Here is an 18146-nt window from a genome sequence, read left to right on the forward strand (position 1 = left end):
TAGATTATTTTTAAGATTTCCAATGATATTATTGCAATTATATATTCCTTGCAATTTACGATTTTTCTAGCCCATGAATCCCATTATATTATCCTTGTTATCCCCATGTATCCCCTTTATGATCACTTACCGGTGGTGGTGTCCTATACTGCTGCGACGGTCCTAGTTGCGGACTGTAGGGCCTTGGTGGCGGTGCCCAGCCGCCCTGTTGCCCTCCGTACGGCGATGGCTGGTGCTGTGGTGGCGGCGGTCCGTGTCCTGGTGGTGGGGGTCCACCGGCCTGCTGTTGCTGGGCCGCCGCAGCAGCTGCCGCCGAAGCGGCCGCCTGCTGGGGATCGTACGTGTTGGCGTAGCGGTGCTGCGGCGGGGGCGGCGGATTCGAGGACTGGAGCAGAGAGTTCAACGTTGGCGTGGGTCCCTGTGGCGGCTGGCCGGGTATGTAGCGCTGCTGCGGCGGACGATTGGGTGAGCCACCCGGCCCCGGTTGCTGCGGCGGTTGCTGTTGAGGATGCGGCTGTTGCTGCTGTTGCTGTAGAGGCTTTCCGCCTGGCAGCGGCTGGCCATAGCGATAGGGATCCATGTTGGGATCGGCGTGGTAGCGACCGTACGCCGGATGAGGATGGGGCGGCGGCAAGTGAGCGTACTCCTCCTTGACACCGGGCGCATGCTCAGGTGCTCCTCCGGGCGGTGGTGGTGCAGGTCCGCCGTGGTGCTGCTGCTGTTGCTGCATATGGGGTGGTGGCGGATGCTGCTGTTGCTGCTGGTGCAAATGATGATAGTGCATGACTGCAGCTGGATCCGGTCCTGGTGGTCCTCCGGGACCAGATCCTGGGGGCGGTGGTGCGCCATATGGATGTGGGGCAACATTTTGTTGTTGCTGTTGGATGCTGGGATCACTGCCGTTGTTGCTGTTGTTGTTGGGCGTAGGCGGGCCCGAGGTGGGCGGTGTAGCGCCACCAGGAGCTGTTGATGGGGGCGTGGCAGCAGGGGCAGGAGCGCCACCTTGCTGCTGCTGCTGTGTTTGCGGCGACTTTATTTTTTCATTCATGGCTGCTCATCGGCTTCTGGCTACGCTGCTCCCGATCTCCTAGATTTTCCGGATCGGATTTTCCCAGATGTGTGGCGGCTACTGATGGAGCACCGGTAACCACCAACAACAACAACAACGCTGACGCTGATGATGACGACGACTGCAGCGGCGAGTTTGAGGTTATGTTAGCTGCAAGTTATCGAAAACGGGGTATTAGCATTTGGCAAAGGGGGTCTGGCTTATTAAAGGGGGCAGTCCAATATCACTGGGCCTAAATCGAGCGGGTTAAACATAAATAATTTGTACTCGTTCGTGGGCTGTTGTGTATTGAAAAGTCCGCTACTAACACACGCACACACATGCTCACTCGAACAGGCAGCACCAATACCACAACAATTTTTTTTCCGCCGCGTACGGTGGGCAAATCGTAGTGCGTTGACAACCCTGCCGCAACCGCTCTCGCAGTTTGAGCGCAGCCACTCTCGTTGGCGCTCTCGCTCTCTCTTTTCACATTTGGCGGCTATACACGCACACGCCGTATCCCTTTCCGTCTCACTTGCACTTGCTCGCCAGCCAGGCTGAAGGCATACGGCGCTCTCGCTCGCTCACTCTCTCTCTCTCGCTTTATTAGTTTCTGTGTGAAACGAATGAAACGGGCAGCACAGTAATGATTTTTTCGTAATTATTTTCTATGCCGATTTTTCGCGTTTACACAGCACTGGAATGGAATGGCCAAGGGGGAAACATCTCACAATTGTTTAACTTATTTTTTTGGGGGTGGGAGAGAGGAGGGCTAGCGCTTAAGATTTATAAATAATTGCCGCGCCTGCTTGCCCGCGTTTGTTGCGCGTTCACTTTCGACCGCTGCCGTTGTCTTGAGAGGCTCTCTTTTTTTTCGGTTGCTTGCGTTTTCCTGCGGTTATTCGCCAAGTGTTTATGAAGATTATGATGATGATGCAAGGATTCGACATCCAATCATTTACATATGTATACACACACGCACTCAGTTGCACACACACTCACACAGCCCCCAAAGTGCATCGAGAGGAGAGAAACTGAATTTTTCACTCGCCCTCGGGCGAAAGTCCGGCGGCAGATTTGTTGTTGGGCCAAGAAGACTCAATATATATTTTGCGGGGCGCTTTGGTTTTTTGGGACTTTTCTTAACCAGAAATCTACATACACGCACACCACTTACACATAGAAGAATATTCACGCATTGACAACCGTCCACAGACTGGCTATATATACTAAAAACGAACTCGCGTGAGAAGACAGGGACAGGGCAGCAAACTCGGTATACGAACGGAACGAAATGAAACGATTCAAGTAGTAGTGTATGCAAGTCTTGTCTGTCTGCGCCTGGCGTTCTTTTTCTCTTCTTTTTTTCGATGGTTTTTCGCCAGGCTGGGGCGCTGCCAAAACGCTGCTGCGGCGGCCAAAATCACACGCGGCTGATCGCCAGTTGGGCCCTGCACAGGCTGCACATACTTTTCACTATTAATGCGCTGTATTTCACTTATTTTTCGAACAAATTCGCAGCATGACGAAGAAGCGAGCCTGTACAAGATTAGAGCGGGTAGCACGCACGATAGTATCGATACGTAGAGTAATTGGCACTGCGATACACTCGTTTCGATAGCTCCCGATAGACCTTGCACGAAAGTTAATCGCCTTGGCTTTAATCTATAATATTTTGTTTATTATTTATCCTCATTGCATTGGACAGCATTTTTCTGAGCATTGACCAAAAGCGCCGGATTAGTCTTAAAGTTTTTGGGAACCAAAAACGCTGCCGAATCAGCGATAGTTGAGTGCGACGCAATAATGAGTTTGCATCGATATCGATTTCTGATTCTCTTAAACGCCATTTTTTTGCGGCACTTTTAACGGAAACTAAACTTTAATTGCTTAAAGCATGTAAAGCTTTGTGAAGAAAAAAAAATTAACTAGAAAGGTTTTCTTGGGCCAGAACTTCCGGCTTATAAATACATCAATAAAAATTTGTTAAAGAAGATTCCAACCTCTGTGTTGTTCAATGGCGACGACAATTGCTTATTAAGATTTAAATTTATAATGTTCTCAAAATTAAATAAAATTTTCAAAGTTAAGACCATAGTTTCTTCCACTACTAGATTTCAGCGCAGCAGCGTTATCAAACGGTGAGTAAAAACATTGTTAGTTTTTTTTTGCCAAGCTATCGATACCAAACAAAAGTAGGGCATTCGCAAATTTAAAATAGTTATCACATTTAGGGTATTTTTCCTTTTATTTATAAAATATTGCATTAACAACATCAGCGTAATTATTCCAGAAATGGTTACCCTGGTTACCCTTGTTACGCGGATTTCTACTTTTAAGTTTTCAAAATACTTTAAGGCCAGATTTTCAATACTTCAAATCCCAGAATTTTATTCAAAGTATCCAGACTGTGGAGTTAAAAGAAGTTAGATCTAGTTAATTTTTATTTGCAGTCCACAAGATACATAGATGGAAATTTCGAAAAGCCACTTTTTCTGATCAAATAGTTAGAATGCTTAAAAAGTTCAAAAGTTAAATTCCAAAATTTGAATAATATAATGTTTTTGTTTGGTTTGTTTGTTCGCTCTGCTTCTTTTAATTGTACTCCACAATTGTAATTGTAATAATTGTACTTCAACAATGATACAAAAAATATTAAAAATAATAAATGATAAACATATTTGTTTAGTGCACTGCTTGCGCAGAAGTTGCGTTTAACAGTAAAATGTTAGTAACATTTACAGCACAATGTACTGGTACTTACAGTACACTGCTTGTTTTGATATCGAGTATTCCTGGTATCGAGCAGAAAATGGCGGCATTTTAAGATCAATTTAACACGATTAGATTGAGCTTGCCAGTTTTATTTTTAGTATAAGCCAACAAATGTTTTATTGAAGGCATAATGTGTCGCACTTTATTTATTTCGTTGCTGCTACTTGTGACACAACTCGGCGAGTTGCAGGCGGCAGCATTTTCTATCCGCCAAAATCGTTTTGATGAAGTTCCCGATTTACAGACTCCTGCTCCAGAGGCCACTTCCACTGAATCCTCAAAGATACCCGAAAAAGGTGAATATTATTTACATATGTACATATGTATGTACGTTTAGTAATATAATTTGACAATCTCGGCAAATTAAAAATGGCGTAAAAGGTAAAACGGTACTTGTCCACTCTCAGTGAATAAAAGTTACGGTTTATTGATCTACACTGAAAACAACAACTGCTAAAATTCAGTTCATATTTATTGAGTTAAATAATAAATAAAATAAATATTTAAATATAATATAAAAATATAAAATTCTGTTGATTTTATAAAATATTTTTAAGTATTTTTTTTTTTTTTTTAGAAGAATACTGATATGTATATTAGTCGAACGACTTGCTTTTAAATCGTCCATCATACAAATTTTATTTTTCTGTGTAGCGACCAGCGGTTTGTTGAAAAAATGTCTTCCCTGCAGCGATGGTATAAAATGCGTGCCGCAAATCCAGTGTCCCGCCCACGTTCGCATGGAAATTCATGAAAAGCCCCAGATTTGCGATCTGCCTGCGGGAAAATTCGGTTATTGCTGCGAAACTGGACAGAATCACACAGCTCCCAAGCCGGACATCTCTTCCAAGGAGCGCCGATCCGGATTTCCCACTGTTCTGTCACCCACAGTTTTGGACGAGGCTCGTCGCAATTTCGAGCACTTGATGCATGGAATTGCGCAGATTCCGGTACGCCGTGGTTTTCCCGACTTTGCCCATGGCCTGGTTTTCCATTCGACGGCCAAGGATGACCTTCACAATTTCGCCATTTCGAACAGTGCCATCGAACAAGTGATGACTACCCAGTTGTTTGGCAAGAAGGAGCAGGTGCCCGTAGAAGATTTCATCACCAACAATGTACCCATCAAGTTCACGGAGACTCCGTTGGCACACCATTGCCAGCCGCCTCCAGTGTGCGGCAATATTCGTTCTGTTTATCGCAGCATTGATGGCACATGCAATAATCCGGAACCACAGAGATCGCTGTGGGGTGCTGCTGGTCAGCCGATGGAGCGCATGCTGCCCCCCGCGTATGAAGATGGTATCTGGACACCGCGTGCTCACTCTTCTGACGGCACTCCGCTCTTGGGCGCCCGTAAAATCTCACGAACTCTGCTCTTAGACGTTGATCGTCCACATCCTATGTACAATCTCATGGTGATGCAGTTCGGACAGGTCCTGGTAAGTTATCAAGTACACAAATCCCTTCAGCAGACGAAGCTTGCTATAGAAATCAGACGGATCTATACATTTTATACGGAAAACCCAATAAACCAAAGAACTAAGAAATTTAACATTAATTTTTTAGGCACATGATATTTCACAAACTTCTTCAATCCGTCTCGAGGATGGCAGCTTGGTTCAATGCTGCTCCCCCGAGGGAAAAGTAGCTCTCAGTCCTCAGCAAAGCCACTTTGCCTGCATGCCGATCCATGTTGAGCCGGATGATGAGTTCTTCGCAGCTTTTGGAGTGCGTTGTTTGAACTTTGTTAGATTGTCTCTGGTGCCTAGTCCCGACTGCCAACTCAGTTACGGCAAGCAGCTGACCAAGGTGACGCACTTTGTGGATGCCTCGCCGGTCTATGGGTCGAGTGATGAAGCATCTCGTAGTTTGAGAGCCTTCCGTGGGGGTCGTCTGCGAATGATGAATGATTTTGGGCGCGATCTGCTGCCCTTGACAAATGACAAGAACGCATGTCCCAGTGAGGAAGCCGGAAAGTCCTGTTTTCATTCGGGTAAATCAGAGTAAAAAAATGCACTTATCAATAGTCAAATTAAGAAATTTATGGCCAATAATTTCATTAATCATTTAATAATTTAATAATTTCATTTTTTTTATCACATAGCTAATGTATGTATTAATACAATTTAGTCAATATTTAATTGATATTAACTGGTCTTACTTCCATTATTGCTACTGCGGTACTACATACTCCCACTTTCAGGAGATGGCCGAACTAATCAGATCATATCCCTTATCACCCTTCAAATACTGCTGGCCCGGGAGCACAATCGTGTAGCAGGCGCACTACACGAACTTAATCCTTCAACCAGCGATGAAACGCTCTTCCAGGAAGCACGACGCATTGTCATTGCCGAGATGCAGCATATAACCTACAATGAGTTCTTGCCTATTATAATTGGACCGCAGCAGATGAAGCGCTTCCGTTTAGTGCCGCTTCACCAGGGCTATGCACATGACTATAACATTAACGTGAATCCAGCCATCACAAACGAATTCTCGGGTGCTGCCTATCGCATGGGCCACTCCAGGTAACGCATATTTTATTATTGCACACGAAAATTTGGTTTTAATAATATTTTTGCTTTTAGTGTCGATGGCAAGTTGCACATCCGCCAGGAGCATGGTCGCATCGATGAAGTGGTCAATATTCCAGATGTGATGTTCAATCCGTCTCGGATGCGCAAGCGCGAGTTTTACGACGACATGCTGCGCACTTTATACAGCCAACCCATGCAGCAGGTGGACAGCTCAATCAGCCAGGGAGTAGGGATTAACCTTCATTAACTAAATTCATGTGGTTTTCTAATCGCTTCTACCTTGAGCAGCTCAGTCGCTTTCTGTTCCGCGGGGACAATCCGTTTGGCCTGGATCTAGCTGCCATAAACATTCAGCGAGGACGCGACCAGGGTCTGCGTAGCTACAACGATTACTTGGAATTGATGGGTGCACCCAAACTGCATAGCTTCGAGCAGTTTCCCATTGAAGTGAGTATTTAAACAAAAGCTCGACAGAAGTCAAACAATTTTTATATTATAGATTGCCCAAAAGCTGTCGCGCGTTTACCGCACTCCCGACGACATTGACCTGTGGGTGGGTGGCCTGCTGGAGAAGGCAGTCGAGGGTGGTGTAGTGGGAGTGACCTTTGCTGAAATCATAGCCGATCAGTTTGCACGCTTCAAGCAGGGCGATCGCTACTACTATGAGTACGACAATGGGATTAATCCTGGTGCATTCAATCCTCCGCAGCTGCAAGAAATTCGCAAGGTAACGTTGGCCCGCCTGTTGTGCGACAACTCCGACCGCCTGACGCTTCAAGCAGTGCCATTGGCCGCATTCGTTCGATCTGATCATCCGGGGTAAGTGCAGTGTAAAATGAGCTGTGCGATTCTTTTAGTGATTTGCTTATTTCTTTATAGCAACCAAATGATTGGCTGTGATGATTCCAATCTGCCTTCTGTTAACTTGGAGGCATGGCGTGCTTGAGCCACTTTTTAATCCACTTTTAATTTATTTATCGATTTTTTAAACTGTATTTATATATGCGAATGTCTCGCCGAATTGTATATCCCCGTTTTATGTAACTGCGGCTTAACACAGAAACCAAAATAAAACTGCGATCGATTAAGCTCATTTTCATTGCTAATTAAGCGCAAATTTCTTTGTTCCAAAGAATGTTTTAGCTCTCTCCCCGCATCCCCTTAAGGCTTTTTGTCCTTTTGTTGTGTTACATTGTAGATTGGGTGACAAATATAAATACCAGAAAATCTTCTGGGTTTTCTCATTTATTTTCGGCATCTCACTAATTTGTTAATTCAATAGACTAATTTGTTTTGCGCCTCTGTTACTGTTATGATGTATGTCTGTGAATATTTGTCAAGCAAATACACGTCTCAACGAGTTAAAAGCTAGTGACGGTGGCATTCTAATATACAACAAAACAGTATTAACTTTTGTAGCAAAAAATGATTTTTTAAGAAAATTTGTTGGTTTTGTTTAGATTGTTAGGTTTTTATATTAGAGTACCTCAATCTCGACCAGACCTGATCCTTTATGTTTAAAAAGTAAATAAAGCATTTGAAAAGCATTTCATACAAAGTTGGTTGTTTTGAATTTAAAATGAAGCTATTTTTGTTGCTTCATAACTGTTAAACGTTATTTTCATTTTTATGGGAATGTGTTGCATATTAAAATTTGGGGAATTTCAAGGGGTATGCATATTTAAAATAAAAATTATCCACATTTTCAACCTGACACTTTCACCGCTTTGTCTTCCAAACAAAAAAATTTTGGAATGAATTTCCTTTGCTTTTGCGTTACCTTCGATTGGTGTATCCTTCGTTGTGATCGTATCCTTTGTGTCGCCTTCGCACACTCCCGCGTTTCGTCACTACGTGGACTGCCGTGCGCAGTGTTACGTTTGTTTTTGGCGTAGAATCGCATTTGATTATCTAGTCAATTAGTAGCTATTCGCATTTGTAAATAACAAGATATGCAAATTTCAAGCTAAATTAAAATGTATAACAGAATATTATTAAATGTCTATATCAATTCCGCTCTATTTCACAGTGAGTTGTGTGTCGACAGGTATCTGTGAAGTTTGGTTTAACCTTAGATATTCGTTATTTGAGCTTCTATTTTTACAATCTTTACGTAAGTGATGTGAAGTAATCAGTTGCGGAAAATATACGCAGTTCGTAATCTCTTCCGACGACTTAATAACTTTTTCATTCAAAACATTATCAGAATACTGCCAATTTGATTATTGAACTTTCCAATTTTGAATTTAACTAATATTTACTTGTCCCATAAAACATCTGGAAGATTTTCGGAGCACACGGCACATGTAGATTAGTATGCTAAACAAAAGCTGTATATCAAAGGGTTTGCAAGTTGTGGGAGTCTGATGGAATAAAACAGAAATTAAATCAATTCTTAATTATGATATAAAAATTTCCTACGCTAATCCATCCATGGACAAAGTGTCAATATGTTTTTGCAACCACAAGGGGTTTCCTTTCAGCACTACGCAAACCAACTTGTTGAACCAATGCTTTTGAATTTTATTTTATTGCATGCCTTTGAAGCACACTTTTGCCCGATTAAAACTGGTTTAATGTCTTATATTTTCACCAATTAGTGAGCTTAGGCAAACCTTCTCGGCTATCGATTTGTGAATTATAATTAAGCCGACGCAGTGAATTCGCTAAATGCTTTTTGAGCGCCTCAATTAATTGTTGTTATTTCCAGGCACCGGCGAGACCAGGGGCAAGGGATTAGCGAATGCTATGCACCCACTTCGGAGGCAGGGGAACCACATACTGCGGTAATTATTATTTTATCCAGCGTGAGCCATGATGACGACGTTGGCTGATGGTTAGCTGTCTAGGAGCAGTCATTCTTTATTGGGTAAGTGAGTGAGTGCCATTGGCAAAAAGTGACAATTGAAACTCAACCGACCGCCAACGCAATTACGCGGGGCTAACCCGAGTCTACTGACGTCCGTAGACGTTCTCATCGGTATAGGAAATGTAGAGGAAGTAGTCCTTGTCGAAGTGCTCCTGGTACAGTGCGCCCATGGTGGCCGAAGTCGGAGGAATCACATTGTTCACGAAGAAGAAGAGGGCGTCGTCGGGACGCAGGTTGATGCGCTTGCGGATGAGGAAGTAAAACTGGCCCACCGTCAGGTCAGCCGGCACCAGGTACTTTTTCTTGTCCAGCTCCGCGTAGCGGGTCTTCGGCGCCTTCTCCACGATCACGGCCACACGGTCCGGATACTTGCGCCGGATCTTGTCGCCCTCGTTGCGGCGCTTGTCGAACGAGTGGTCCTTCTTGTACTGATAGTGCATATCCATCTGGGCGGACTGGAGTTCAAGTCGAAACGGAGCGGAGCGAAAAAAGGGTTTTCGTTTTGGATTTGGTAGATCTGCTGCAGCTTTTGTAGCTTTTGTCGGCTTGAGTTGCTGGGAACTATGAACTATGATTTCTCCCCTTTACTACACAGCTAGCTTTGGCAGATAGGGCAGTGCCTTCTCGTCTCTGAATGGAGTCGGAAATGGATATATCATTGGATCCCTGCAGCCCATCAAGAACAAATGTAGTGTGAACTAGATGAGCACTTATGTAATTAACTAATAACTGCTTGTATAATCATATGTGTGCCCATTTCGCTCAGGACTTCCATGATGCATGTATCTTTTAACTTGTATCATTTCATTTATCTACCTAATTAACTTGAAGCATCTTCCATTACTGCAATACTGTTAATTGTAATTGTGCCCTTAATGTGCTGTACATGACTCTTGGTCCAATGAAACTTCCATTCACGACTTCGAGGGCGCATTTATCTTATATATATTCCTTTATTTATGTACATATTTTAAGCTATTACCATGAAAACTATACAAATCACTGCAGTTGGCCCGCACTATGAAGCTTGTGTGAGGGCGCCCCAAGGCGACAATTGGCCCAAAGACGTGCCCCCGCGGCTCCAAAGGCGCTGACCACAAGGCAGCTCAACAAGTGTGTGTGCTGGGCGTCCAAATACGAAAGCTTTCACCAGAACCGACCGCAAAGCAACGTGTATGGTTCAGTTAGCGTCGTCGCTGGCTGCTGGCTGCTCGTCGCTCGGACATCGCCGGAGCTCTCATTCCGCCATAGCTGCTGGAGCTGCTCGGTTGTTCGCGCTCGGTGCCTCGGCTGTTCGGTTGTTCGGCTGTTCGTCGTTCCACTTCCGATTTTTGGAGCGTGCCTCGCTGGTTTCCGGTTGTGGCCTGGGCGTAATCCCTTGCTACAGGTGCACTCCAGTTCGGCCGCAGACCACTGGAAAAAACCTGGATATCGACTGTTCTGGTGAGCAAGTTGGCCAAGAACGGACCCTTCCGTCTCGATTTGTTTATGGAAGGAAAAGCGGGAAATCGGGAAAGCGGGTGTGCGTGTGCTGAATGAAATAATTGCCTGTCCAAACAACTCTCGGAAAACCCATTATAATTCAGAGTTTATAAGCTCATGTGATGGTCGAATAAATTTATCCCACGATCTATCCTTTGATAGCGAACTGGAAAGATTGTATGTGTGAGTGAGTGATGAAAAACCTGGCCGTAAAATTATCAATTTTTATTCCGCCCAAAATCGACTCTTGATTTTAGTGGCGATTAGCCGTAAACACGGACAGCTAATCTATGTGTTTGTGTGCTGAATGTGTACGGCAATTGCTAATTAAACTCACGGGTGCGAAGCAAATCACCAATTGTATTCCATAATCCGAAATGTAATCGCCCTAATGGTGCTGCTAGAGTTCACCTGCAAATGTGCAGTCTTGCCTATTCGCTTGTGAGGCGAACTGAGGCTTTATAAGCGCACAAAATACAATTTAAAACCAATTAAAATGCACTCTGTTGGCTTAGAAAAACACTAGTTTTTGCGGCCAGCCAAAGCTAACTTAATTTAGAAAACGAATGGGTTTCTATGTTCCTTTTACTCTTGAAAAATTCATAACAACTTGTGGGACCATCAAGGTAATGGCATACAAAAATAAAATTTGCTGACAGAAAGTTTTGATGGCCACTGAGCTAGAACATTCTAATTCGATTTATATAAACAATATAGCGCTTTGCGCTTGATAAATTCGAAGCGACTTGTTCCACCAAGTTGTTAATGCGGCAATTAACATGAATTCGTTAAAAGCGACACCATAACTATTTTTTAGGGAGCTGACATGAGGGCTCCATTCGAACTCACTGGACCAGAATTTTCTGCCTTCCTCCCACTTAATCGTGACCGCCTTTCCTAATTACTCCAACTTGATGTTCGCCATTGAAGGCGGGAATTAGTTGAATGGAATGCAAAATTGCTAATGCGACGCGTCGCCAAACTAGATTTAATCCAATTGAGTGCTGCTAACTATTCGGTGTGAATTCGAATGCAAATAATCAGCCAGAGCTGCCAATCAAGCAGAAATATTGTGTAAATAATTGATTTAACTCGGCCCAACGATGGATTTTGTATACTCAAATGATTTTTACTATGTTTTGTAAACCATTTGCGTCACATATTTGGATTTTCGTGATGACTTTCATCTCATTGGCAAATCTGTTGCCCGGTTCACGGCCAACGGCCAACGGCCAACGAAGTGAACGAATTGCCATTGAATTCCGGCAGAGGTTCACGGTAACTTTTGCATTCCGGCGGAGGTCGCCCAGTTGCCAGCCGAAGGTGCTAATTACCTCTCGGAATTCTCCCTCCTCGAAGGGCCGGAGATAAAGCCAGATTGTGCACTCCGGCGCAAGATCGCCTCTGTAAAGCAAGCTGGAGCACATGCCAGAACAAATGTTTGCTAATTAAGAGGTTGAAACATGGCGCACACCTGTCGGCATTCTTTGAGGTCTCTGATAAGTGGGCGGAATTCAAATAGAAATAGTTGAGGTTCTGGGCCTGTATGGGGGCTATACATACACATGTCCCGAAAACTGAGCTCCCAGCCAATCTGGGTTTATGGTATCACTAATTAAGCGAAACTGAATGTTTCAATTAGCTGGCGAGAACTAAAATTAAGCACAAACAGAGCAATAAAACCCCATGGCTCGTGGGGGTGATCGAAATGAAATTTTATAGACCCTGAAAACGTGACACAAAATGTTTACAGACACTGCGTCTAAAAATAATGCCATGGGTTAAAAATGTGCTTTATGCCTGCGGTAGCATATGTTAATTAACAAACTCCACTCGATATTTGCTTTACTTTACTTCAGTTTGCCTGACCGCCTACCTTTTTCAGGCAAGTCAGTGTCCTCTCGACTGGTTTCCTTGTCATGGGCTTCACTGTAGCTGCGTGGTCTTTTAGCCGCGCACTGATTGCCCAAGAAATTTGCTGGGGGTAGCAGTGCTCTCAACTGATTTCGGTTTTTCGATTGGTCTCTGGCTTTTGTACGGTTTTGAAAATCAATCAAACACGCGTCCGCGCCTCACAACGTGACCGTCCAATTCGCGACACGCCAAATATCTGCCGATCAGCAGGGATAGCAGTGGATTATTTGCTCGATGCTATTTAACTTTATCATTTGCCAAGCGAACGCGCAGCTTGATGGCTTCATTATTCACTTATTAAACCTGCTGCCGCTCCTGCTCCATTTCGTTTCCTACAGACTACGGCTCCAAGATGCAACGCATCGAAGACTAATTAGAAAAGAGACTGCGGAAAAACGGCTACGGATATTTGCAGAGGAAATGAGCCGCCCACTATGTACATAGGATCGCTGGGCGGAAACCAGAGAGAGAGTCATGGAAAAGCACCCGAGTCTGTCCCAGCGGAGGGAGCCCACAAAGACCACTTGCCGCACAAAGAAGGGCCTGAAGTGTCTGTCATTCGAGTTCCAGTGCCGCCTGCTCCTCCATCATCTTCTGCTAACGTCGCTGAGTGGCTTGCATTGCGTATACGCCACAAGTGCCCTCGGCGGTGGCGGGGCGCTGAGTGCCAGCAACTGTCACGACATCCACCACGGATTCGATGTCTACCCTAATCCCACGACCCTGTTGCTGGGTCAGTCGACGGACACGCCCCTGGCCGAGGCGGTGCCCCCGTCCGCCTGGAAGTGTTGTTGCTGGAATGCAAGTAATCAAGTAAGTGACTGATAGACGCGCACTTTCTACTTAATTCTATATGTTTACCAGCTGGGCCACCAGTGTGCTGGCCTCCAAAGTCAACTGCAGCACTTGAAGGTCAGGTAAACAGCGAAAGTAGAGGGCAGATCGATGGCCGATGCTTTAGTTGAGTTTTAGTTGAGTGTCCGTGGCAACTTTAATCAGGGGGGTATCAGTTATTTAAAAGAGTCAAAGCCATATTTTTGCCCGGCGTTCATTAAGCTTTAGATTGAAGTGATGTTGACTTCCCTGAAATTAGGTTACCCACTAACTTTATTAATAGCTGCTAACAGCCAAAGTTCAAGATCGCAGCATGGCAAAGGGTCGCCATGGATAGATGGCTCGTTGTAAGTGAAAAGCCTGTGCCTTTATTTTTAGAAGTACCTGCTACCTGGTAAAAAGAGGTTAACACTGCATGCAATATTATGTATTATTTTCGCAACTGCACGACTCCCACGCACCTGCACTAAAACCACTATTTCCACCATTTTCACCATTTCCATAGGTGGAAGAGGTGGAGTGCCGTTGCGAGGGCGACGGACTTAACCGCGTGCCGCAAACCCTGAAGCTGCCCATCCAGCGTCTAACCATTGCATCTGCGGGGCTGCCACGCCTACGCCACACGGGGCTGAAGGTGTACGGGCCAACATTGCTGGATGTGTGAGTTATATGGGGATATGGGGATATGGGGATCCCCATCTTATGCGTACGTATACTAACTGTCCTTTGGCTTGGCAGGGCCTTCACCGACTGCCTGCAGCTGGAACTGATACAGGACGGTGCTTTTGCTAATTTAACTCTATTACGAACAATGTAAGGCTTGATTTTAAGTGGCGGCTTCTGCCTCCGGACTCCCTTATTACCACATCTGCGCGAATTTGTCCTTTCAGCTACATCACCAACGCTCCCAAGCTGACCTTCCTCTCGAAGGACGTGTTCCTTGGCATTTCGGACACCGTGGAAATAATGTGAGTCCAAATCTAGCATTAGAAGCCCCATCTGTGCTGGGGATTCGAGGGCTTGGGGACTCATGGTGGCGCGCAAGTCAATAAGCACGTACAGCTGTGTGGTTATATTTCGGCCGGAAGATGGGGAATATGTTGTGTCATCGGTAAAAATAGCACTTAATACCCACCCAACCGGATTTGTGCGCTTTCCTCGCAATATGTTTTAATTGCCTCGAATGCCGAGCCTTCCTCGACACATTTTGGCAAAAAATCATAGAAACATGCCAAATTGCATAAACATAATCATAGTCGGAAAATTCCTTTGTCCATCATGCAGTGGGACATAAATATTCGGCTTAATTGCTCTACGCGAACTGCAGAATACAAAAGCATTTTCACGCCAAAGAACACTCGGCTTGTATGACACACAAACATAATAATCCTGCGGGCAGGAGCTCAGCCAGGATGTGGGTGTGCTCCTGATGTTCACGCAGTCTAACTATAGCATAGTAAAGTATAGTAAATATAGTTTGGCACTTTCCTCCCACAGACGCATCATAAACAGTGGGCTCACCAGAGTTCCCGACTTGGGCCACCTGCCACCTCATAATATTCTGCAAATGATGTGAGTAGCGCATTGGAGTAGCATCACCCATCTTTTCCTCGGCTTTACTAATTGTGTGTTCTTTATTGTGTGCTTATCTTTTCTGCAGAGATCTCGATAACAATCAAATCACTCGGATAGACAGTAAATCCATAAAAGTAAAGACTGCCCAATTGTGCGTATAAATAGTTTATTACTATTTGAGTAATCTCTGAAGAGCTCTAATCGTTGCAGAATTTTGGCAAACAATGAAATAAGCTACGTTGATGACTCCGCTTTCTTCGGCTCCAAGATAGCCAAACTGCAAGTTTAAGTCGGTTTATGATAGGCAATAATTATTAAGTGTGTGTCGTTTTAGGTCGCTGAAGGAAAACCAAAAGCTCCAAGTGATGCACCCTAACGCTTTCGATGGCATTATAGACATAGCTGAACTGTAAGCCAAACGTCATTTTAATTGCATCCATAAGCTAAACTTGTGTATCTGTATCTGCACAGCGATCTCTCCAGCACTTCGCTAGTTGGTCTCCCGTCAACTGGACTTCAGAACATCGAGGCATTGTACATTCAAAACACGCACACTCTGAAGACCATACCCTCCATCTACAATTTCCGGGTGAGTAAAAGTCAGTTTATGCCAATAACATATCCTCAAAGTTCTGATTCCCTATAGAACCTGCAGAGGGCCTATCTCACCCACTCCTTCCACTGCTGCGCCTTTCAGTTTCCATCCCGGCACGATCCTCAGCGACATGCCCAGCGAATGCTGGAGATTGAGAAGTGGCGGAAGCAGTGCAAGAGTGACTCCGGATCCCGGAAGGAGAGGTCAACCTTGGATAGTTCCTTCGATATGCCAGAGGATTTCGGTACCTTCGGCAGCTCCGACGACTCAGCAACAAATATAACCCCCATCACGTTCGCATCCTTCGATTACATGGCCGATGACACCATGAACAAGGGCACTTTTCACGAGAAGATCGTCCTGAACCCAGAGGATGACTCGTCGGCCGAGCTCTGCGGCAATTTTACTTTCAGGTGAGTGCCACCTCACCTCTTAAATAACCATTACCCGGTACTGAATACGAATTTGTCCCGTTGCAGAAAACCCAATATTGAATGCTATCCCATGCCCAATGATCTTAACCCTTGCGAGGATGTGATGGGGTATCAATGGCTTCGCATTTCCGTCTGGATAGTGGTCGCCCTAGCCGTGGTGGGCAATGTGGCTGTGCTGACAGTAATACTATCGATTAGGTAAGTCGTTAAATTCCCATTGGCAAAAGGCACTCAGAAAAACTGAGGCTGAGTCACACCTTCAAGCATACTTCCCAGTTCAGGCTTACCCTAAGAATGCTTCAATAGCATAAGTACTTAAAATTTCCCTCTTTCGCCGAAGTGGTTATAATCTCATACTTTTCCAGGCCGGAATCGACCCCAGTGCCGCGATTCCTGATGTGCCACCTGGCCTTCGCCGACCTCTGCTTGGGCCTCTATCTGCTGCTGGTGGCCTGCATCGATGCGCATTCCATGGGGGAGTACTTCAATTTCGCCTACGACTGGCAGTACGGTGGGTGCACCTGATTTGCGGTTGCAGCGCATTTAGCGGATTTAGTTTTCACTGTCTCCTCCATTTTCCAGGGCTTGGCTGCAAAGTAGCCGGCTTTCTCACCGTGTTCGCCAGTCATTTGTCGGTGTTCACGCTGACCGTGATTACCATCGAGCGCTGGCTGGCCATCACGCAGGCCATGTACCTGAACCATCGCATCAAGTTGCGTCCTGCTGCGCTCATCATGCTGGGCGGCTGGATTTACTCCATGCTTATGTCCTCGCTGCCCCTGTTTGGCATAAGTAATTATTCGTCGACGAGGTGAGCCAGTAAACATGTTATTCCCCCCTGAAATTCGTGGCTCAAATGCTCGCCTTGCTCACTGCAGCATCTGCCTGCCGATGGAGAACCGCGATGTATACGACACCGTGTACCTGATTGCCATTCTGGGCTGCAACGGAGTGGCCTTCTCCATCATAGCCGTATGCTATGCCCAGATCTATCTCTCCCTGGGTCGCGAGACACGGCAGGCCCACCATAACAGCCCGGGCGAGTTGAGCGTTGCCAAGAAGATGGCCCTTTTGGTGAGTGGACTGAAGTGGCTTATCAAGTGAACTGCATAAACTAGTACAATGATGCATTTCTTCTGCTAGGTCTTTACCAACTTTGCGTGCTGGTCGCCCATTGCTTTCTTCGGACTCACCGCGTTGGCCGGATACCCACTGATCAATGTTACCAAGTCGAAAATACTGCTGGTATTCTTCTATCCCTTAAACTCCTGTGCGGATCCCTACCTGTATGCCATATTGACGTCCCAGTATCGCCAGGATCTGTTCACCTTGTTGTCCAAGTAAGAGAAAAACGCTCATCCTGTACATGAAATTTACTTCATCCGAACTGTGTTCCTTGCAGACTGGGCCTGTGCCGGCAGAGCGCCTTGAAGTACAAGGACAGCCTCTCTGGACAAGCCACCACCAGATTCACAATCCATGGCTCCATCCAGAGGCATAATTCACTCACTTGCAAAATGCAGACAGTAATGGGCGCCGAGACGCAGAAGATGCTGAAGAACAGCGAGGATTATGTTTGAACCGAAGCTGGGTATTGTGAACACACCTCTTCCCACCCCGTTGTGATATATGATATATACGTGTACTATTAGTTTACGCTCTCTCCTCAATTTGCTATCTGTTGCAGTATTGTTAGCATCCCACGATTAATGATATTTCGATATTTCACAGCCATAAGTTTGTTTACGTTATCTTGTCATAGTTAAGTTCTCGTTCCTAAGGTATGCAGTTTTAGCTAAGAAAAGTATTGCCTACAGAATCGAGCTTGTCCCTGGATAACACCTAAGTGGTTTCCCATTACATGTTATTAAATGTATACATGTACGGACTTGAAACTCTAAATGTTCACGAATACTGTTTTGTTGTATGAAAATAATTGTAAAAACCATTTTAAATGGATTAAATTTCTGTATATTGTATTGATGTTGAAGAGTACTGAAGGTATATCTTTGTAGTTTCGTTTTCATTATTATTATTTTCGATAGCAACCTAATTTCAAACAATAGAGAACGCA

General features: G+C 45.0%; 4 protein-coding genes across 7 annotated transcripts in view; 2 read left to right on the forward strand and 2 right to left on the reverse strand.

Annotated features, from left to right (window-relative positions):
* The window catches only part of LOC120453409 (trithorax group protein osa), a 32400-nt gene extending 29776 nt beyond the window's left edge, over positions 1 to 2624 (reverse strand). For all 4 annotated transcript variants that reach the window (XM_039638105.2, XM_039638103.2, XM_039638106.2 and 1 more), the window contains exons 1-2: positions 2229 to 2624; positions 131 to 1219 (exon numbers count right to left, since the gene is read on the reverse strand). In XM_039638105.2, coding sequence (XP_039494039.1) covers positions 131 to 1048 — 918 coding nt within the window. In that variant the 5' untranslated portion in view covers positions 1049 to 1219; positions 2229 to 2624. The remainder of the gene's footprint in view (positions 1 to 130; positions 1220 to 2228) is intronic.
* A 1232-nt stretch (positions 2625 to 3856) lies between these two features.
* On the forward strand, positions 3857 to 7475 carry LOC120452768 (chorion peroxidase). Its single transcript, XM_039637153.2, has 8 exons — positions 3857 to 4122; positions 4481 to 5268; positions 5396 to 5822; positions 6033 to 6360; positions 6421 to 6595; positions 6658 to 6816; positions 6869 to 7188; positions 7249 to 7475. Exons 1-8 carry the CDS (start codon positions 3957 to 3959, stop codon positions 7313 to 7315), a joined length of 2430 nt encoding a protein of 809 aa, XP_039493087.1. The 5' UTR covers positions 3857 to 3956; the 3' UTR covers positions 7316 to 7475.
* Positions 7476 to 9200: 1725 nt separating this feature from the next.
* On the reverse strand, positions 9201 to 9841 carry LOC120451950 (gamma-aminobutyric acid receptor-associated protein). The gene has a single exon (XM_039635971.2). It carries the CDS (start codon positions 9682 to 9684, stop codon positions 9322 to 9324), a length of 363 nt encoding a protein of 120 aa, XP_039491905.1. The 5' UTR covers positions 9685 to 9841; the 3' UTR covers positions 9201 to 9321.
* A 705-nt stretch (positions 9842 to 10546) lies between these two features.
* Positions 10547 to 18067, forward strand: LOC120453283 (lutropin-choriogonadotropic hormone receptor). The gene is made up of 17 exons (XM_039637907.1): positions 10547 to 10681; positions 12973 to 13447; positions 13974 to 14128; positions 14207 to 14281; positions 14359 to 14436; positions 14966 to 15040; positions 15129 to 15194; positions 15254 to 15322; positions 15378 to 15452; positions 15515 to 15632; positions 15690 to 16051; positions 16118 to 16270; positions 16438 to 16583; positions 16655 to 16883; positions 16951 to 17146; positions 17216 to 17412; positions 17475 to 18067. The coding sequence occupies exons 2-17, from the start codon at positions 13109 to 13111 to the stop codon at positions 17650 to 17652; spliced, it is 2511 nt and encodes an 836-aa protein (XP_039493841.1). The 5' UTR covers positions 10547 to 10681; positions 12973 to 13108; the 3' UTR covers positions 17653 to 18067.
* The last annotated feature ends 79 nt before the right edge of the window (positions 18068 to 18146 follow it).

The sequence above is a fragment of the Drosophila santomea genome, chromosome 3R (genome assembly GCF_016746245.2).
Source record: "Drosophila santomea strain STO CAGO 1482 chromosome 3R, Prin_Dsan_1.1, whole genome shotgun sequence".
In the NCBI taxonomy this organism is placed as follows: domain Eukaryota; kingdom Metazoa; phylum Arthropoda; class Insecta; order Diptera; family Drosophilidae; genus Drosophila; species Drosophila santomea.

What these genes read in the sequence shown, in the direction of transcription:
- LOC120453283 (XM_039637907.1), top strand. Translation starts at nt 13,109, where the DNA reads ATGGAAAAGCACCCGAGTCTGTCCCAGCGGAGGGAGCCCACAAAGACC. An exon ending in GCTGGAATGCAAGTAATCAA is followed by an intron (nt 13,448 to 13,973) that starts GTAAGTGACTGA and finishes CCATTTCCATAG; the next exon opens with GTGGAAGAGGTGGAGTGCCG. An exon ending in ACAGTAATACTATCGATTAG is followed by an intron (nt 16,271 to 16,437) that starts GTAAGTCGTTAA and finishes ATACTTTTCCAG; the next exon opens with GCCGGAATCGACCCCAGTGC.
- LOC120451950 (XM_039635971.2), bottom strand. Translation starts at nt 9,684, where the DNA reads ATGGATATGCACTATCAGTACAAGAAGGACCACTCGTTCGACAAGCGC.
- LOC120452768 (XM_039637153.2), top strand. Translation starts at nt 3,957, where the DNA reads ATGTGTCGCACTTTATTTATTTCGTTGCTGCTACTTGTGACACAACTC. An exon ending in TGCAGTTCGGACAGGTCCTG is followed by an intron (nt 5,269 to 5,395) that starts GTAAGTTATCAA and finishes TTAATTTTTTAG; the next exon opens with GCACATGATATTTCACAAAC. An exon ending in ACAGCTCAATCAGCCAGGGA is followed by an intron (nt 6,596 to 6,657) that starts GTAGGGATTAAC and finishes TACCTTGAGCAG; the next exon opens with CTCAGTCGCTTTCTGTTCCG.